The 19,175-nt window shown below is 35.5% G+C and overlaps 1 protein-coding gene across 1 annotated transcript in view; it reads left to right on the top strand.

The window, feature by feature from the left end:
* HCN1 (hyperpolarization activated cyclic nucleotide gated potassium channel 1) overlaps positions 1-19,175 on the top strand; it is a 325,260-nt gene that overhangs the window by 268,523 nt on the left and 37,562 nt on the right. The window contains exon 6 of the mRNA XM_032471845.1: positions 18,854-19,094. Within this exon, the coding sequence (XP_032327736.1) occupies positions 18,854-19,094 (241 nt within the window). The remainder of the gene's footprint in view (positions 1-18,853; positions 19,095-19,175) is intronic.

The following is a 19,175-nucleotide window of genomic DNA, read 5'->3' as shown; positions in this document are numbered from 1 at the left end:
AATCTCCAGCTTTACCTTCCCCTGCTGTCCTACATGTTCCAAAGTGGCCTACAGCCAAACTGTACAACTATTTTGCGAAAATCAATTCTAATTTCTCCACTTGCATCATATGTTTTCCAGATATGTTTTCATCTACTGGCAAATCTAGTTCAAATAGTATTTCTTTATTTATACCTTCTTTGATTTTCCAGGTCAGATCTGGTCCCTCCTTACTCTGACCTCCCAGTGCACTGAGTCTGTTGCTCTCCTGTGCTACTTATCCATTCTGTCCGTTATCACCATTTCTTCACATTTGTTTTCTCCACTTTTGCCTTAAAAGTTCTTTAAGAGCAAAAGTCATTTAGTCTATAAATTTGTCTTGAAATTCCTAGTACATGTTGCATATATCAAATTCTCAATAAATATTTTCATTCCAACCAACATCTTTACCATTTACAACCATTCCTAAGTGTCTGCATCCATTCAGCAGTAAATATCTGCTATTGATTAGCTTGTTTTCTCTACAGAGTCCTCAATCAAATATGAATGTACAAATCTTTTTTGCCTTGAGAAGTATAATGCAAACTTTTGCATATGAAAAGAATAATATGTCATTAATAAAATCTATCAGTATGCTCTGCTTTATCTCATTGTTGAATCACAGATTTTGCTTTCAATCCAAATCCCTTTCACTAAGAGGCAGAAGCTCAAGATACCTGAACCAGGTTGTGTTCTCAGTGGCCAGGTGGGGTTCAAAGGCTGGTGAGGACAGGCAAAGGTAATGGAAAAGACAGGATCAGGGATTAAGGTCACGTCAATAGACACGAGGATACAATAAAACTAAGAGTTTATTTCAAAGAAGCAGGGAGAAGGAAGGATTCCAGCTTAAAATGTCATTGAGGGAATACAGAAAGCTGACAGAGGAAGTGAGCAGAAAAATAGACCCTAAGTAGCTGCCTGCTTACATGGGAAGCATTCCTCTCGATGCTAAAAATGCTCAAAGTAGTGTAAAATCAGAATAAGAAGAAAATTTTCTTAATAATGTGTGTGCTATTTACTACTTTATCTTGCCACACTTTAATTTACTCTGATTTTCAGTGGAAAAAATTTCCGCTTTGTATTTTTGCCCCCTTAAAGACATACGTTCAGTTTTCTCAGTTCCTACAACTACTCTATCATTGAGTTAGAAAAAAAATTTTTCCTTATATTTTCAAATGCTATATAGTTCAGTGTCTCAGCATCTTTTACCTCAACTTCTCAAGTGCACTCACCATTTTTTATCCCTACCTTTGATCTCAATTAGCTCAAATGCATGCCATCTCATGGCTACCGTATTGATTGATGTAAAACACAAATTTAATGTTACTTTCTTCTTAGAACCTAACCATAACCTCCTATCCCCTGCAAGAAAAAGTCCAAACTGCTTAACATAGCACAGGAGATGCTGCATGGCCTGCCTGCATCCTCATTTCTCTACATTCATGCTTCATTGACAGGGAATTGTTGATAATTTCCTGGGGGGAAATGTTGTTGATTGCCTCTTTGCCTTTCTTCATGCTCCCCTCTGTCTTCACTCCCCTCTACTCAGCTTACCTTCAACTTACCATCAGACACTCTTACCGGACATGACCTTCTTCAAAAAGTTTCCCTCCTATTCTCTCCCTATCACTGTATTTATCACTTGTCAGATTATTGTTTGTCTCTTTCAAGCCTATGAGCTTCTTGAGGATAAAGACTGTGTCATAATATCTCTGGATCTCTAGTGATTAGTATGTGGTAGGAACTCATTAAATATTTACTGAGTGAATGGTCTTCAACAGAATCATGAATGAAAAGCAGGGTAAGAATCATGGATACTTAATAAAATTAGAGATCCTAGAAGTAGAAGCATGAAATGCTCAAACACTTAACACCTTAAAAAGGTGAAAGAAACAATGTTCTCCATGAGTTCATCTGCTCGTCAGCTTTTGCTCTTCTAGCATCAGAATCACACGAAAGCCTAAATTTAATGTGACGTCGAGTTAAGACTTTATTAGAAGGAAAGCAGAAAGAGTAGAATAGGACAGTAAGGAGACACATTGGCAGAGGGCTAACAGAAGTCATCATTTAAATAAAACCTGGATCTAGAAAGACCAGACATGCCCGATGCAGAATGTTGAATAAGAACAATGGAAATATGTCCTGTTCGCTATTAAATTGGAATATTACGTACCTGCCCTGTTCAGGTGAGAGTGGTAGATCACAAGAAATATTTTATAAGTAGTAAAATACATTACTTAAAAATAGTAAAATATATCATTCCACCTTTCCAAAGCTGTATTCCAACTTAGAAAATAAGGCATTAACTTATGCAAAGGTGTATTTTGGTCCCTGTTTTGCCTCTAGTGTCTAGAAAAGTGCCCAGCGCATAAAAGACATTGAATGATTGATAAAATGAATGTCAAATGAATGAAACTAGGATATTTAAAAAGAGAAAGCTAGATTTCTTGATATGTATTTTGTAATAAAAGGTTAAAATATGTGCTTTGTATACACATACACCATGTATAATTGTTAATCGTATATTCAATTTTAAGTCAGCAACCATCTGATATTTTAACAAGACTTTTAGCTTAAAATGCTTCATTGTCCAGAAGGCTCATTTTTATGAAAGTATTTTGCATAATTTGAGATGCTAATGTATACTTAAGAGCAGTGATTTCTGCTAACCCAAGTCTGGGTACTCAGGAATGTATAAAAGTGAAGGACAGGTCAAACTTCAAATTCTCAGAAACTTATACAAAAAAACCTATGGCTTAAAAATAAAGAAAGTAAAATGCAATATTTATGAATGTAAAAATTATTGTACACTCATAATCAATTAAGTCTATATTATGTTATATTCATTTTATTCTCCAGTCTTTCTTTCCAGTGTGTTGGAATGTTTTTATATCTGAAGGATCTCTAAGATGTAAAATGGCAGAAAATTTCATTTGTGTGACCTTTGAAGACTCTTACAAAAAACTCATATCATGCATATGCAAATTAATTCAGCTAGTGGATATTTTGAAAGCACTACTTTATTGAGAGCGTTCTTCTACTTCCATTTCTGTGCAGAAATTAGGTGATTTATCTTTTTCATACACTGGAAACAAAGTGCTGAAATGCCTTCAACAAACACCTGGCCCATTCTTACTGTTCAGGTCTCCTGGATGTTACCTCCTCATCTAAATTAATTCCCTCACAGTCATTCTCCATCACATCAGCCTTTTTGTTGTATACACATCACTCTTTTGTCTTGTCGTCTCTTTTTACTTAACTGTCCACTCTTCTATAGGAACTCAGGATCCAAGAAAGCAAGGACTTTGTCTTTCTTGATTTTTCACCATTGCTTCAGCCCCTAGATAGTTCATATTAAATAATTACTTACTGGATAAATGAGAAAAGGCAAATTAATAAGGATCTCACACTTGGCAAACCATCTCAAAGAATCATTGATTCTTAGAGCTTGGAGAGAGCGTTTTATAGACAAGTCAGAGGTGGTGGCACTAATAAGAAAAGTGATGCCCAGAACTACGAGGTTCTGTGGCCAGGCAGCTTCCTCAGTACCACTTTAGATGATGCTATGGAGTATCTTGTCTCTAGTATATAACAAAAGGATGTTGGCCTTTTCAGATTCCTCTGTGATTTTGTTTTGATATCTGCATCATAAGCCAGAAGTTTCTGTCTTGAATGTGGTTGTTTTTGTTTCCTTTTTAACTTTCTCGAGATTTACACACATTAATGGTTTATTGCAGAGTCCACCTGGTAGTGGGGGAATATTCCAACAGAGTACCATTATCAAAGGTATAGAAGTGTTTTGTACAGTGTCTGTAATCTAATAAATCCATGGAATAGATAGAAATAAGTACTTCTTTTCTTAGATTGCTATGCCAGTTTTGCCTAGAATATTGTCAGTGGCTAACAAAATAAAAGTTGCTGGATTCCTTGTCCAAACCTCAGTAGTGAGCCACCTCCAGGTGTAGAAGATTCAGAGGGGCAGATAAATCAGTGTATTCTTCATCCTCAGTCTAGACCATGTGACCTGAATACTGACTCTACTGCATTGTCAGCAGTCTGGGAAGAGATTGTAAAGTCATCATAAAAAATTATCTTTGTTTCGCTGTGAACTAAAATACATGGGCCAGGAAGTAAAGGAACAACTACAGTTTTCTAAGAAAAATACTTAAGATGGTACTCAGAAGCTTGGAATTTTATGTTAGAGCCACTGTTTTGTGATGCATTCATCATCCATCGTCTGCAATCTTCACTCTCCAGTTGCTCTGTGGCTGTGTCTAGTTAAAATTCTGAGACTGCAAAGCTGGACTTCAGTGATCTCTAGGAACTTCCTCTCCTCCCAGTTGGTACCTGTCCCAGCTTTCTCTGAAGAGCTCTCCTCTTTCCTCTCCCTCCATCCATGTATGATACGCTCCTTTTCTCCCTGGCTGCTCAGAACTATTCAGTTTCAGTGTTTTGAATAGTTTAAATCCGCTTTATGGTAGTCTCAGTGCCACTAATAGTTCTGGGTATACCTTCAGTTATATATCAAGTCCTGGGTGAAAACCTACTATGGTGGTTAAGGGCAAAGCCCTGGTTCCACCAGCCTCTTTTAAATCCAGCTCCACGACTTACTGTGCACAACTTTGGGCTACTTTGTAACTTGTATGCTTTTCTACTTTCCACATTTTTAAATATGAATGAGGACGGTAACTACCTCACAGCATTGTTATAAGATTGAATGAGCAAAAAATATAAAAAGTTGGAAAAGTGCCTGGCACACAGTAAGTAGCCAGTGCAATTTAAGTCTTGGTACTGCTATGACTCAATGCAGAATAGAATATGTCCCAGCCCTCATGGCTCTTACAGCTAAGTGAGAGTCGGAAATTTAAATCAGCAATTACAACTGTGTATAAGTGCTGTGAGAGGGTCATTCAGAGGGTGTTAGGCCGTACACCGGAGGGACACCGAGTCCAGCCTTCTCATATGTCTCATTTCTTTCTGAATTTATTCATGCAATCTGCTAATAGGCTCTTCCTCCATTTTAACAGCCAGCCTTCTGGAGACAGTGTCTTAGCCTCCAAACTTGGCATTGAAATGTTAGGATCAGAGACTGATGACGCTTTAGTAAAAGCAGGCAGTATCTTTAAAACTAAAAACTAATTAGAAAAATTCAGTGAACCATCCCCTTGTGCTTATGAGAGCCTGTTGGAATGTGTACAAAGTAAGGTCTATTTTTAACATGATCGGATTTATACTGATTTGATTAGAGCAAAGTGGCAAACTTAACAGTCGAGAAAGAGGTTAGTGCCCTTCTAAGTCTGTCTCCAAAGTTCAGAACTGATCTATTTTTAAACAATGGAGTGTGAAGAGCCGTGGGCTGAAAATAGGTACAGATCATGTGTTCCAGGAGAATATAGGACGTCAGTATATTTCATTTTCACAGAACATGAATTGGGCTGAGGTCCTTCTGACCTTTAATTTGTCGAATAGACTGTTAGGGAAGAAACCATAATTTGCATGAGTATTTATTTAGTGTGATTCAGAATCATTTTTTCAAAGTATATACTTGATTTTTTTTAAATGCCTTCTGAAAATGTGTTTAGTTAAGATTAATTAAAATAGACTGGAATCACAGTATTGTAAAGCTATTGTGTGATCTTCTAAATTATCAGATACTTTTGTAAGAGACACAGTAACCAAAGGCTAGAAAATTTATGTAAGTGGCCTGGTCTTGGTCACATTACCAAGCAAAGAAGTTGGGTTATCTTCTCTCTTTTGGCCTGGAGCTTTTTGCCTTCATCTCTAGTTTCTAGAAAACAAACAGACAAAAACAGTTAATGATTTCTTAATGTGTGCAAGGTATTGACCCTGGCGTGATGGGAAGGTAAATTGTAAAACGTGGTTTTCAGTCTCACAGTGCTTACTATATGCTTGTAGAGACAAGACAAAAATACTTTTAAGAAAAACTATAAAGGAAAAGTTAAAATACGTTACTAAAAATACAAGGAATGTAGGAAGTCACATATGGTTAATTGCCAGAGAAAAGCAGACTACATTGAAATTCAAAATGGATTAAAGATTGAAACTGTATGGACCTGTGATCATAAAACTCTTAGAAGAAAACATACGAAAAAAACTTCTTGACATGGGTCTTGCTGTAATGATTTTTTTTTTTTTGGATCTGATACTTAAAGCACAAGCAATAAAATCAAAAGTAAAAGGTGATACTACATCAAACTAAAAAGCTTGTGCACAACAAAAGAAACCATCAACACAAGAAAAGACAACCTATGGAATGGGAGAAAAATCTTTGCAACCCACACATCTGATAAAGGGTTAATATTCCAAGTATATAAGGAACTCATACAACTCAATAGCAAGGAAACAAATAGTCTGATTAAAAAGTGGGCAAAGGACCAAAGAAGATGTTCAGATGTCCAGCAGGTGTATATGGAAAGGTGCTCAGCATCAGTAATATTAGAGAAACGGAAATCAAAACCGCAATGAGATAGCACTCCACACCTGTTAGAATGGCTGTTATCAAAAGACAAGATTTCATGAGTGTCGGGGACGATGTGAATAAAAGGGAATCGGGCACCTGGCAGTGTCATCAGTGGCATGGGGAGGATGGTTTGTGTCACTGAGCAGGAGCCAGGTTACTGGGCCTTTTCCCTGATTTCTCCTAATGGCGCTTTGCTACTTCCCCCCACCCCCCTTCAGTATTTCCCTGGGTGTCAGTGCTTATTTCTAGGACTTCAAAAATTGGTCCTATGCTAATATTGTGTAATTCCACTTATGAGGCCCCTAGAATAGGCAAATTCATAGCAACAGAACATAGAATAGAAGTTATCAGGGATTGAGAGGAGGGAGAAAGGGGGAGTTAAGAGTTTAAAGGTTACAGAACTTATGTTGAGACTGATGCAAACGTTTTAGGTATGGATAGTAGTGATGGTTACACAACATTGTGACTAGACTTGTGAGTCGTATACTTGAGAACGGTTAAAACTATGAATATCGTTGTATATGTTTTATACAAATCTAAAAAATGAATCTTATAAATTGGCACTCAGTTCTGTATCTAGTCCTGCTCTCCAGAGCCATTTCCATCTGCCCGTGACTCTTGTCACCTGAATGCCTGTGATGCTTCACACTCGATACAAAAATAAAGAAAATCCTTTTTTCACATAAGTAAAAAAATTTTTTTGAATTTATGTCACTCGAGACAGGAGCTCGGCAGTTTTAAGTGTGTGAGTTGTGTCCCACACCTCCTCAGAGGGATCCCAGCTGTATCTGGATCATAAATATTACTCCCACCACTAAGCTAAGTTGCTCCCATCAGCTCCCATTACCATCATGTCTTGGCAGATACCCAGAAGGGGGCAGCTTCATCCTACCTGCCACAGCCTAAGTCGCTGTATTAGTTTGCCAGGCTGCGGTCACGAAATACCACCGTGGCTTAAACAACAGAAATTTATTTTCTCACATTCCTGGAGGTTGGAAGTCCAAGATCAAGGTGTCGGCCAGTTTAGATTCTTCTGAGGCCTCTCTCGCTGGCTAGCAGAAGACCACTTTTCTCTTTGTGTATCCAGTTTCCTCTTCGTATAAGGATAGCGGTCAGACTGGATTAGGGCCCATTCTAACAGCTTCATTTTAACTTCATCCCCTCTTTAAAGGTCCTGTCTCCAAATATAGGCACATTCTCAGGTACTAGGAGTTAGGGCTTCAAAATATGAATTTAGAGGTGTTACACGTGCCTGCCAACACATGCAATGCTCCATACAAATCTAGTTAAAGTGGCAAGTAAATGAATGTGTAATGCATCTTAGAATTCCTGCCTGGTTTTAGGGTGTGGCCTGATTTCCTCATGTCCTTTGTAACATGTGCACATACTATTATGTAGGGATTATTTCCATTGCTGACCTGTTGATGAAGAAAAGGAATTTATGTGGATTATATTGTAAAATGTCAAATAAAGGTTTTTGTCAAGTTCTCCAAATCACCTCTCAGAGTTAAATGTTCTAATTCAACATACTATCTGCTGGTCCTGTTTTAGCAAAATTTTTTAGTTTAGCTGTCTGATGTATTTGCTGTATTTGACAGTCCAGATTAATCTGTTTCTCCCGTCAAGTAGGCTTACCTCCTATTCTGCAGATGACTCTGACACCTTGCTTACCGCTTGCCGGCCACTGGAGCTGTGCTCTGCTGGTGTTTACACAAATCCTAACTGAGCTTCAGCCTGGGGTTCCGGAACCGGGCAGAGATATGAAACCTCTGATGAACACTGTTGTTGTCAATACACAGTTTTTTGATTTAGGGTTTTTTTGGTCTGCTTCTACATCATTTTCTTTCCTATATAAGCAAATTTAAGTGAATGCTGAGAGAACTTTATGTCATCTGCTGAATTCCTGCATGGTACCCTAACTGAGTAATATGTTCCTCTGTTCTAGGAAGGCAAAACAGTAGGACTATGCTAAGACCAAATTAATTTCAAACTTCGTGTGCATTCATATTGTGAAGTTTAAATGTGATTTATTATCTCACAACCAAATTAGATGCTTATGAGAACTGTAACTACAGAAAACGTTAAAATGGTTGAATCTGTGTCTCTCAATATTCAGCTTGTTCTGAGCTATCCTTTGCAAACAGGCAGATTTCATTCAAGCCACTTAATCATACTTTGCCATTTGTATATGCTAAGATTTTAGACTGATTGCTTTTTAACTCATAATTTGAAGATACTGTGCATCTAGCAATTGATGGTATAGCTGAGTTTCAAAACAAGAAATCGTGAAAAATGCTAAAGTTTGCCAGTATTTAAGAGGCCACTGCAGACAATTTTTCTCTCTATCTCTATTGGATTTTTCTTAATAAACTATGATTAACACAAGGTGGAATATTGTGTGGCCATTAAAAAGAATGTCAATGAGGACTATATCTCAAAATGGTAAATATTTTATATTATTAAAAGTAGGGAAAATAGAAACAAATATTAAATGTGTATTATGATTACAATTATATTAAAGTGAATAAGAGATTATATTAAGAGAATATATAAATATATTAATTACTTTCATTACGGTTAAAAAATATAGAGATTTTTTTCTTTTACATATTTTAAGGGATATGTGTATACTCATTTTGTTTTTAAAGATGTTTTTTAAAAATACAATTTGTTTGCTAGTAAGAAAAATTGATTACTCTTCTTTAATGAGATGGAAAACTACAGTAAACTAAGATCAAATCTCCCTCTATTAATTCATCAATCCTTATTTTCTTATCTCTAACTCCATTAACTTCCCCACAATAAATATTAAAGGTAAGTATTTCTTATCTTTGAATTTTATTATATTATTTTTATATTCAAATTATTTAGGAGTTATAGAGTTAAACACTCTCTTGAAAAATAAGACACATTATCTCAACTAGAGAAACAGTATATCATAAATCCTCCCTAATAGGGACACAGAAATCTGGGGAAATGCTTTGAGTTTACAAAATTGAAACAGGTACCTAACGTGTTAGTCAATATTTGGATAAATGTTTATAACATTTTCAAACATTGATATTTGTATGGGTTGAGTTACTTACATATGCAGTCAACCATCTTGCAATTTAGAAGACAAACTAGCAGATCAGTATAAGCCAGCTGGAAATGCTGAGAGAAATTTTTTAAATTTCCCCCATGTGTTTCCTTTAAAAAAATGGAATATGTAATTTACAATTCACCTTCTAAATTTACTATACCATTAGGACAGCTTTATTATAAGAATCCTATATTTTATTCATTGACTTTAGCCAAAAGGAAATTTCACTAAGACTGTCTTGTCATTTTTATCTTCTGAATCCCTGCACCCATTATGATTTTGATATTTAATAACCGGTTCCCCACTTAACTTTTTTTTTTAATATGACCTAATATCTTCTTAACAAACTACCTTGAAGTCGTTCTTTGACATTTTATAGAATATATGGTCTTTATCATTCATTTGATTTTAACAGGTATTCTTTTATAATACAACTGTTAGTTATAATGGTTAATAATAGGTAACATTTAGTGAACTTTGTTAAGTGCTTTACTTGGTTATTTAATTTAATCATCACAATTATCTATGATAGAGTTGCTAGTGTTATCCCAGTTTTACAGGTGAAAAGGTTAAGATTTGAAGAGTATGAGTCACTTACTACAGTCACCAAGCCAGTCGGTTTTGGAATTAGGGATTGTACCCATATACAGACATACACACACACACACACACACACACACACACAGGGGAGATTCTGCCATGTTTATTTTATTCTTTGCAGTTATCTTATACTAAATATGTACCTATATTATGTATCTTGCTTCTTGAACTATAAACTTTCAGATACTGCTTTATTTTAGGAACCATGGTTTCCACATCTGACTGCTTATGACTCGGAGTGTGTTATTAAAAGCACAGCTTTTGAGTCATATCCCCTGAAGATTTAGATTCAGATTCTCTGAATCTGGACTGGAGCCTAGTAAACTGTATTTTAGAAAAAAATGCCATAAATATATCCAGAGAGGAGACTGCTGTCTTTGGTAGGTCACTGAAGCTTTTTTTTTTTTTTTTCTTATCAGTGCTGTCTACTTGAGAGCCATGATAAGGGTAAGGTCCCACAGACTCATCTTGAATATGTTCTGTTATTTCCCCAGAACAGTCCTACAGCATACCAACAAACCCAGACTTTACCCCACTCTGGGCATTTTCTATGCACCCTGCCCTGTGTTGGACCCTTCAGCAGTCGTTTCATAAGAGCCCTCTCCTAGGACACTAAGGACTGCTTAGACGCTGATATGGTTGCTATTTTATTTATTGCCCACAGACTTCATGTAGTGGTCTTGAAGGTATGATTGCAGATGGCTTCCTTAGTAGAGCTTTTCAGTGAGGTCTCTTAAGAAACTTTGGTTAGCAATTTTCAGATATTGATTTACTCTTCATGGAAGTCTTGGGATCTAAATTTATTCTTTCCAAGAGTCAAAGTAAACCACATTTTACTCTTCTATGGAAGTTTCTTATTCTGTTTCACCTCTCTCTTCAAAGTTTAAATAAATGTCAAAAAATTATTCTTTATGTTTTTCTTGCTGGGTTCTTCAGTAAATAACATATTTAACATGAAGGTTTTAAAAAAAATCTAGAGCTGAATTCTGTTTGCCAGTCCTCTTACGTATTAAATCATGTTTGTTCTATGGCAGTGTTCTCTGTCCAGTAGAAATGTAGTGTGAATCACATATTTATTTTAAATTTTCTAGTAGTCACATTTAAAAATAAAAAGAAATATGTGAAATTAAGTATAATAAATTTGTTAACTAAGTGTATTCAACATATAATTTCAACATGTAATCAATATAAAAACATCATTAATGAGATGGTTTACATTATTTTTTGTATTAAGTCTTCAGAATCTGGTATATTTTTAATAATTACAGAACATCTCAATTGGGATGCTAATTTTTTTTTATAAAAATCCTTGGTCTGTTTATAGATTTCATGAAATTTACAGTTGAAAATGCATATTCACCTATCAAAGCTTTTCCAAACAATTTAACATTTTCCAATAGCTGAATTATCAGCTCTTAACTTTAAGCTTAAATGGTGACAGTTAAATCTATTAAAAATTTATTTTCTCAGTCACTCTTGCCTTTTGTCTAGTGGTCAGTAACTCCATGTCACTAGTGGCTACCATGTCAGACGTTGTCACACTAGGAACAAACTGTTTAAATGCTGTTAAATATTGGGCTCACTTCCCACGTGCTATGTGATTTTTGTGAAATGACAATCTCTTTTAAACTCATTTGGCTCATCTATACTGCTGGGTTAATAATATAACTATTTCATGGGGTGGTTGTTATCATTAAATGAGAAAAGACAAAATATTCAGTAAGTATTAGCGATCGTCATCATCACAGTCATTATACTACATTTAGACCAATGGCACTTACCCTCTAGCTGACAATGGCCCTTTTGGAAATCTTGTGAGCACTGCCATCTGTCTCACATAAGACACAGGGACAGTGTACACCTGTTTGTGTGTAACTTCCAACAGGTTCGGGGCAGCTACCTGAAGCCTAATACCCTTGTCAAGTATCTTCAGGCCCCAGCTTTACAATGCTTGATTTGTATTAACTGCTGTACGTATCCAGCCACCAGTTCCCCATCACAGCCTTCATCATTTGTGTCTATGTCATGGGGTTCTTTGAGGAAATGAGTTCATGTTGACTTGGAGGCTTATTTATCAGTATACTCCAAGTCATTTAGTTATCCTTTAAAATCTCATTTGTTTTCTTCCAATTTACCTTTTACACTAATTTCTGATGAAAAGAAAGTGCTTCTTATTTACCAGACATGTAAACGAATGTTGACAATTGAAGATAAAATTAGATTAGTACATAAAAGAACCATTATATTTCTTAGTTTTCAAAATAATTTTGGGGTAATTATTGTTAAAGCAGCTGTATTTTCATAGGAATTGGTTCATATATAATAAACACAAGCAAGATCCTTTTTATGTATTTTTAACTAGAATCTTGTGTTTTTTGAAGAATTCCACAACAGTAAATATCTTGCTGTGTAATAATCTGCCCTGAAAATATATATATTGCATAAAATGTGGCATTCAAATTAGTTAAAAATGTAAATAATTTCAGAAGTACATCAAAGTAAAAAAGCAATAGATATTTGCCTGAAATAGATAAAGTTTTAGATTTAAAATGTTATAAAATACTAAAAGTGACTGTTTTCAACCCAAAGCTTAGGCGGAATTGCAGAATATAAGGGTGAGGTTAATTCTAACTGCTAATAAGCTTTTGTGATTTTGATCCAGGTAATAGGGAGGCCCCTTGGTGGAGTTGAACGAGCAATGGTTTGGAAGTCAAACATAATGGTTAGTTTCTTTAGACGTATTCTAGCTCTGAGGCTTGGGCGATGTATTTCCCCCCTCTAAGCTCCACTGTCTTCATTCGCTTGTATATTTGGGAAAATAGAACCAAATTCAAGTTTATTCTTTGCTTGTTCTCCTCCAGGAATAAATGAGATATACTATGTGAAGTACCTGCTTATTATGTGCACTTAATAAATCTTATTCCCTTTCTCTTTCTTTCCACATGCCACGTTTAACTTGTCAAATTCAATTACAATGTTCCTTTGGGGGCTATTCAGGGAGAACTGGAGATATCACTGAAGAAACAAATGGCCAGAAACATTTCTTTAAAAGGAAGAAGTAAAGGGCACACATCAACAATGACCCCTATAACACAAGAGATACCCACTCCCACAAACAACCACAGCAAATACTGGTCTCCTTCTCGTTTCTTTTACACTCCCTTTCTTTGCAGTTCAAAGATCTCAGATTTTACTGATTTACAGTGCCAGTCAGATAGCCTAATTGTATGAGGTAGCATGTTTTAAAACCTGGCAACCTGGAGCATGGATGCCAATGTAAAGACCATCAGATTCAGATCTTTAAAATTAATTGCTGTGGGGGAAATAAAAACAGCCATGTTTGCCGCCTTACATGTCAAGCTCTCAAAATGTGTAAAGTTGGAAAGAACAAATTAATAGTTAACATCAAAATCTCCAGGGTTTATGGTGATCCTAGGTATTTGTAAAGGTAAGATAGCATCTTAGAATCCATCAACACCCTAAGTTAGGGAGATGGGCTGCCCGAAAAACCATAGTTCCTCCCCCTGCGAGTGAGTGGGCCTTGGCGTATTACTCGATATCCTCTATAAGGTGGAATAGTAATGATACCTAAGGCATAGGATTTTGTGACGATAAAATAAATACTTGTAAATCACTTAGAGCAATACGTAGAACCAGCAAGAATTTAATAAATATTGTCTCCTATTTTTACTGTGTTCTTTCTTAAAATTACCGGCCTTACAGAAATCCCTAACACATCCGATTACTCTGTTTTGATTCTAACTACCTCTGAATTGGAAAAAAAAAAAATAGGACTTCAGCAGCACTGTTTTATAGGATATTCTAGGTGACAGAGTGTCATTCGATATAGATTTGACTGTATGTATTTCCTTGTTTCTCAAGTTAATACATAGAAGCCTGCACATCTGGATGCCATCCGAATGTCTGTCTGATGTAAGTTCTTAGAAGGAAGCTCTTGTGTGCTCTGCAAAGTCTAAAAATACAGGGTGTGTTGGATGTAGGGGTTTAGCAATGGAACAGCAGCTCTGTTTTGTTAAGATTACTCTATGATTCATTATTGTAATGATGGTAATTATATTTATAGCTACCATGCTTAAAACTTTTTAGAACTATACTGTGTAGAATAAAATCATGGAGAATGGAGAGCTGAATGTTTCACAAAATGGAACTTTCCATAGTGATACTTGAGGTATTGATAAAGAATTGTAGTGCTAGGAGGAGCCTTAAAACATTGCTGTGCGTTGTAATAACAAACAAGATATTGCTTAAAAGTTCCCAGGGTCTCAATGTATGCACGATTCCAAAGCACAGATTCATGGTTAAAACGAATCCTTCTTGAAGCAATCTAAATATATCAAATCCCATTTTTTCTTATTGTCGTAAAGTTAAACAAACTAGGAATCAAATTACCAACAAAACAATAACAATGAAAGATACCACTGAGAGCCAGTGAAAAGGCAAGTCACACATGGCGAGAAGATACTTGCAATGCATATCTCAGCAAAGAGCTCCTGTCAAGACTATAGAAAGAACTCCTACAATAGAAAAAATAGGGAAAACTATTGACTGGACTTTTCACCAACCAGGATCTTCATCTGACCAATAAGCCTATGAATATGTACATAACAATGTTAATCATTGGGGAATGTAAAATAAAACCACAATGAAAAAGAATTTTAAATAAGATATCTCTACATACCTATTAATGGCTAAAATTAAAAAGAATGATAACATCAAATTTTGCCACCAGTGTAAGACAACTAGAACTTTATATATTGCTGGTATATGAGAAAATAATGCTATCATTTTAGAAAACTTTTGACAATGTCTACCAAAGTTAAATATACACTTATCCTATTACCCAGCAATTCCAACATAAGGCAATATTCAAGAGAAATCAGTGTATAAGGCACTTCAAGAATGGTTATGAAAGGTTTATTTTATTAGCCTAAAACTAGAAACAACCCAAATGTCATGAAGAGTAGAATGAAGAAATAAATTGGGACATAGTCATAAAATGAAATACAGCCAGAAACATAAAAAGAAAGAACTGCCACCACACAGCAACATGGATGAATCATGCTGACGTAATGAGCGAAAGAAACAAGACACCAAAAACTCTGTGTTGCACGATGCCATTTATAGGAATTTCAAGGACAAGTAAGACTGCTTGTAGTGATGGCGATCAGCACAGCCAAAGCCTCTGGGGTTGGCTGGAAAGGAAAAAATTGAAGCCTCCTGAGAAATGTTCCGTATGTGGACCTGGGTGGTTACATAGGTTCACGTGTTTGAAAATCTCATATAAGATTTGTGAACACTTACGATTTGTGTGCTTTACTATATCTATGTAACAGGTTAAAAAAAAAAAAAAAAACAACTCTACACTGCGACCGAAAAATGAACATGAGTAATTCTGTTGCACTTCAGCAAAATAATGGGAAGGACTGCTGAAAAAGAAAGACTTTCATATGTTAAATAAACTGACATTATGTCAAAGTTAAGATCAAATGCAGGGCTCTTCATTGTTCTTGTTTGATTTTTGCATCATGCTGTTTTTAATAGAAAAAAGTTGATTTACTTGGAATTTGAATAGAGTTGTCTGTTTTCTCTCACTTTTTATAATTTACTCAGTCATTTATTTATGTGAGTACAGCCTCATAGTTATTTTATATTTTGGCGTTAATTAAGCCAGTGTTACACTATTTATTTTGTTACCCAAATCGTTACACCCTTGTTTGGTAGCTCTTTCAAGTTGGCCTCTTTGAAATATATTCTTTTCATTTTTTTGTTGATGTTTTTGCTTGTTACTTTGTTTGTTTTCTAGCATGACCATACTTTCTGGTAGGATAAGATGCTCTAGGAAAGAAATAATTGTATTTTTTTTAAGTTATGAAGTAAGCTTAGTAGTTTGGAGACATTATTATTAAGGTCAGGACCACATATCTGATTCCCTTAGAGAGCGAGCATTCCTCAATTTAATGCACATAGACAATATTCCTAACTCAGGTCAAACATATTGCTGAAAAGAAAACCTCATTATAACAACTGCCATAAAGAATCTGGATGGAGATTAGAGATATTCATAGCTTTACTGTGTGTTTTATGTAATACAATGTGCTATAAGGACCTGTGATTGATAGACGAGCTTTAAAAGTCTTGTTTTACTAATAGAGAGATATTAATAACATAACTAAATATGTTCCCTCTGCAAAACTGTGCTATAAAAATGTGATTGATGAGGAAGAGCTTTTAAAAGTTTCGCTTAACTTTTAGACTCACTTGATTGTTTCTATTAAACTACACACCCTCAAAGCAAACAAATTTCACTGGAAGACGAAGGGTTTTTAAATGCAAATGAGTTTCTGTCTCAAGACATCTTATTTCTGTCAAATATTTTTTAGAATTTACAGTTTAAATCAGAAAGTATTCACATAGAGATAAAAGTTCTACAGAGACAGAGAAAAATGAATGGATTCCTTCAAGCAGTAACAATAATGTGAAATCATCTTCGCAGTGATATAATCAAGGCAGTTCCAATGGTGCACCTGAATATGTGATGTATCATAGAAAAAGAGTTGTTTATATTAAAAAAGACACATTTAATTGTTTATAAAATAGACTTTCAAGTATTTTCTAAAATAAAAGGTGAGAAAACAATGAAGAGAAAAAATTTGTATAGTTGAAACAAAAAACATAGATGAAAAGATTCTCTTTGCTTTATTATTTTTGTTTGACAACGTTTATTTTCTCTGCAACCTGACTTATTTTCAGTTTCCTACACGGTATCCTTCTACGTCATTTTACATGTGAAATTATTAACTCTCTAAGAACCAGTTTGGTCATTTTAATGGACATATCTCTGTCTTCTTTTAACTCACATAGTTACCTTGAGTACCTCGAATGGTTCACCTTTTATCTTCCTGTGGTGTTTGTATAGAAGTATATCGAATAGTAAAAAAACATATTTTATAGACATAAGACTTGTTTCCCAAGCTATTTGCTTGAGAAAGCGTTGTAAGAGTTTTCAGTAGTCACTTCCCAACAAGAATAAAAATTAGGCTTTGTGAGCACTTTTTTTCCACTGCCAAACTCCATCTTCCCTCTTCCCCCTATTCTTCCTTTTCTCTGCCTTCTGTTCATTCAGACCTGCAGGCATGTTTATTGAGCACTTACTATGTGCTGAACTTATTGTAGCCCCAGTCTACTCCTACCACGGCTCTTCAGCACCAGTTAAAACTAACCACAGATCATATAAGGTACAGCCACGCGTGGAGTCAGCTGTGTACTGTGGGGCCTGGATGGTGCTGCACCAAGTACCACATGTAATATCCTTCTCTTGTCTTTACTTTCTAGTTATTACTGCTGATTTTTAAATATTTTGCCATCCTCCATGAAACCCGCTATTAGAGGTATTTCTCTGCTCTGCTGAAATCACAACATATTGTTGAAGATGAAACACCTTTTCCATGGTGGACGCAAAATTTTGTGCCCTCTGCATCAGCTGAAATTTTGTTAACTATCTTGGGATAATATTGGGTGATTTTATGAAGTAAAAACAAACAAAGTTTGTTTCCCCAGTCTTAGAAACTGGAATTTTGTATTCCCAAAGCAAGAATTCAGACCTCAAACCTCTTTCAATACTTCCGAATCTTTTTGCCCTTTTCCCACCCCTTAGCAGAAGTGACTTCATTTTCTTTGTCTCTTAAACAAGTTACAAACTCAGGTTCAACCTTGTTCTTTGGGGGCTCACTGGAGAAGATATTTCTGAGAAATGGCATTGTGGTAAAATTTAGATTCCTGTTGTTTATTCTGTTCCGTATCTAACTTGCAGGATTGAAAATGACTGGTCCCACACCCCTATTTTGGTTCATAATGACAACCCTATGTCTAATCTGGACTAGAATCCACAGAATGAAGTCAAGCATATAAATCTCTTAATTTAGAGTTGTCCTGCTCCCAGAAATAAGATGAACAATTCAGGAAAAGGAAAATACGGCTTCTGTCCAGTCCAGGACTTCCCATGAAAGCCCAGGAGGCTTTTTAAGGAGGGATTTTCTGATCTAGCCCAGATACAGACTGAATGTATAATTACAGATTATGTCTAGTCTCCTTTGTGCAATGTGTAATGTGACACTACGTCTCCTTGCTTTAATGGGAAGCAACATTAAGAAGAAAACGTCAAAATGCTGCTGGCATTTTGCTGGCAGCTGGGCTCTTGTTTCAGAACTCCAGTCAGTAGGTGCAAGTTAGATTTTTCAGTTGTGACCATCGAAGCAGTAATGTCATGGCCAATAGGAAATGTTACGGCTTCCTTTCTTCATAAAAGCAGATCAAAGGGAGGCTAAAACTCTTCCACAATTTTGTTCTAATTCTGTATAAAGAATAATAAAGAAATGGAAAGTTATAAAAGGTAAACTGGTATATATTTAATTCACATTTATTGAATGTTTAATATGTGCCTATACTGCTCTCCGTGATGGGAATATGTCAACAAAAATAAAGCATAATCCCTGGTTTCGAAAAGATATGAAGATTATTAGAGCTTATGTATTTTTAATTCTTAATTTAAATTGCAATGTATACTATATATAGAATTTTAATTTTAACATATGATTTTCTTCCTGAAATGATTAATATCTCTTTTAATATTTGTTTATTCTTGCCATCTTTAGGAGATAGTCAACTTCAACTGTCGGAAACTAGTGGCTACAATGCCTCTTTTTGCTAATGCGGATCCTAATTTTGTGACTGCCATGCTGAGCAAGTTGAGATTTGAGGTGTTTCAACCTGGAGATTATATCATACGAGAAGGAGCGGTGGGTAAAAAAATGTATTTCATTCAACATGGTGTTGCTGGTGTCATCACAAAATCCAGTAAAGAAATGAAGCTGACAGATGGCTCTTACTTTGGAGGTGAGTGAAAAAGAAACTTCAGCTGAGCTGAAGTCTAATTTACCTGCGATAAGTATCTTTATCAGAAATTTGGAGATGTCA

Source organism: Camelus ferus, chromosome 3, assembly GCF_009834535.1.
Source record: "Camelus ferus isolate YT-003-E chromosome 3, BCGSAC_Cfer_1.0, whole genome shotgun sequence".
Taxonomy (NCBI): Eukaryota; Metazoa; Chordata; class Mammalia; order Artiodactyla; family Camelidae; genus Camelus; species Camelus ferus.
Note: the sequence above shows the minus strand (reverse complement) of the source record. Positions and strands in the feature narration are given on the sequence as shown.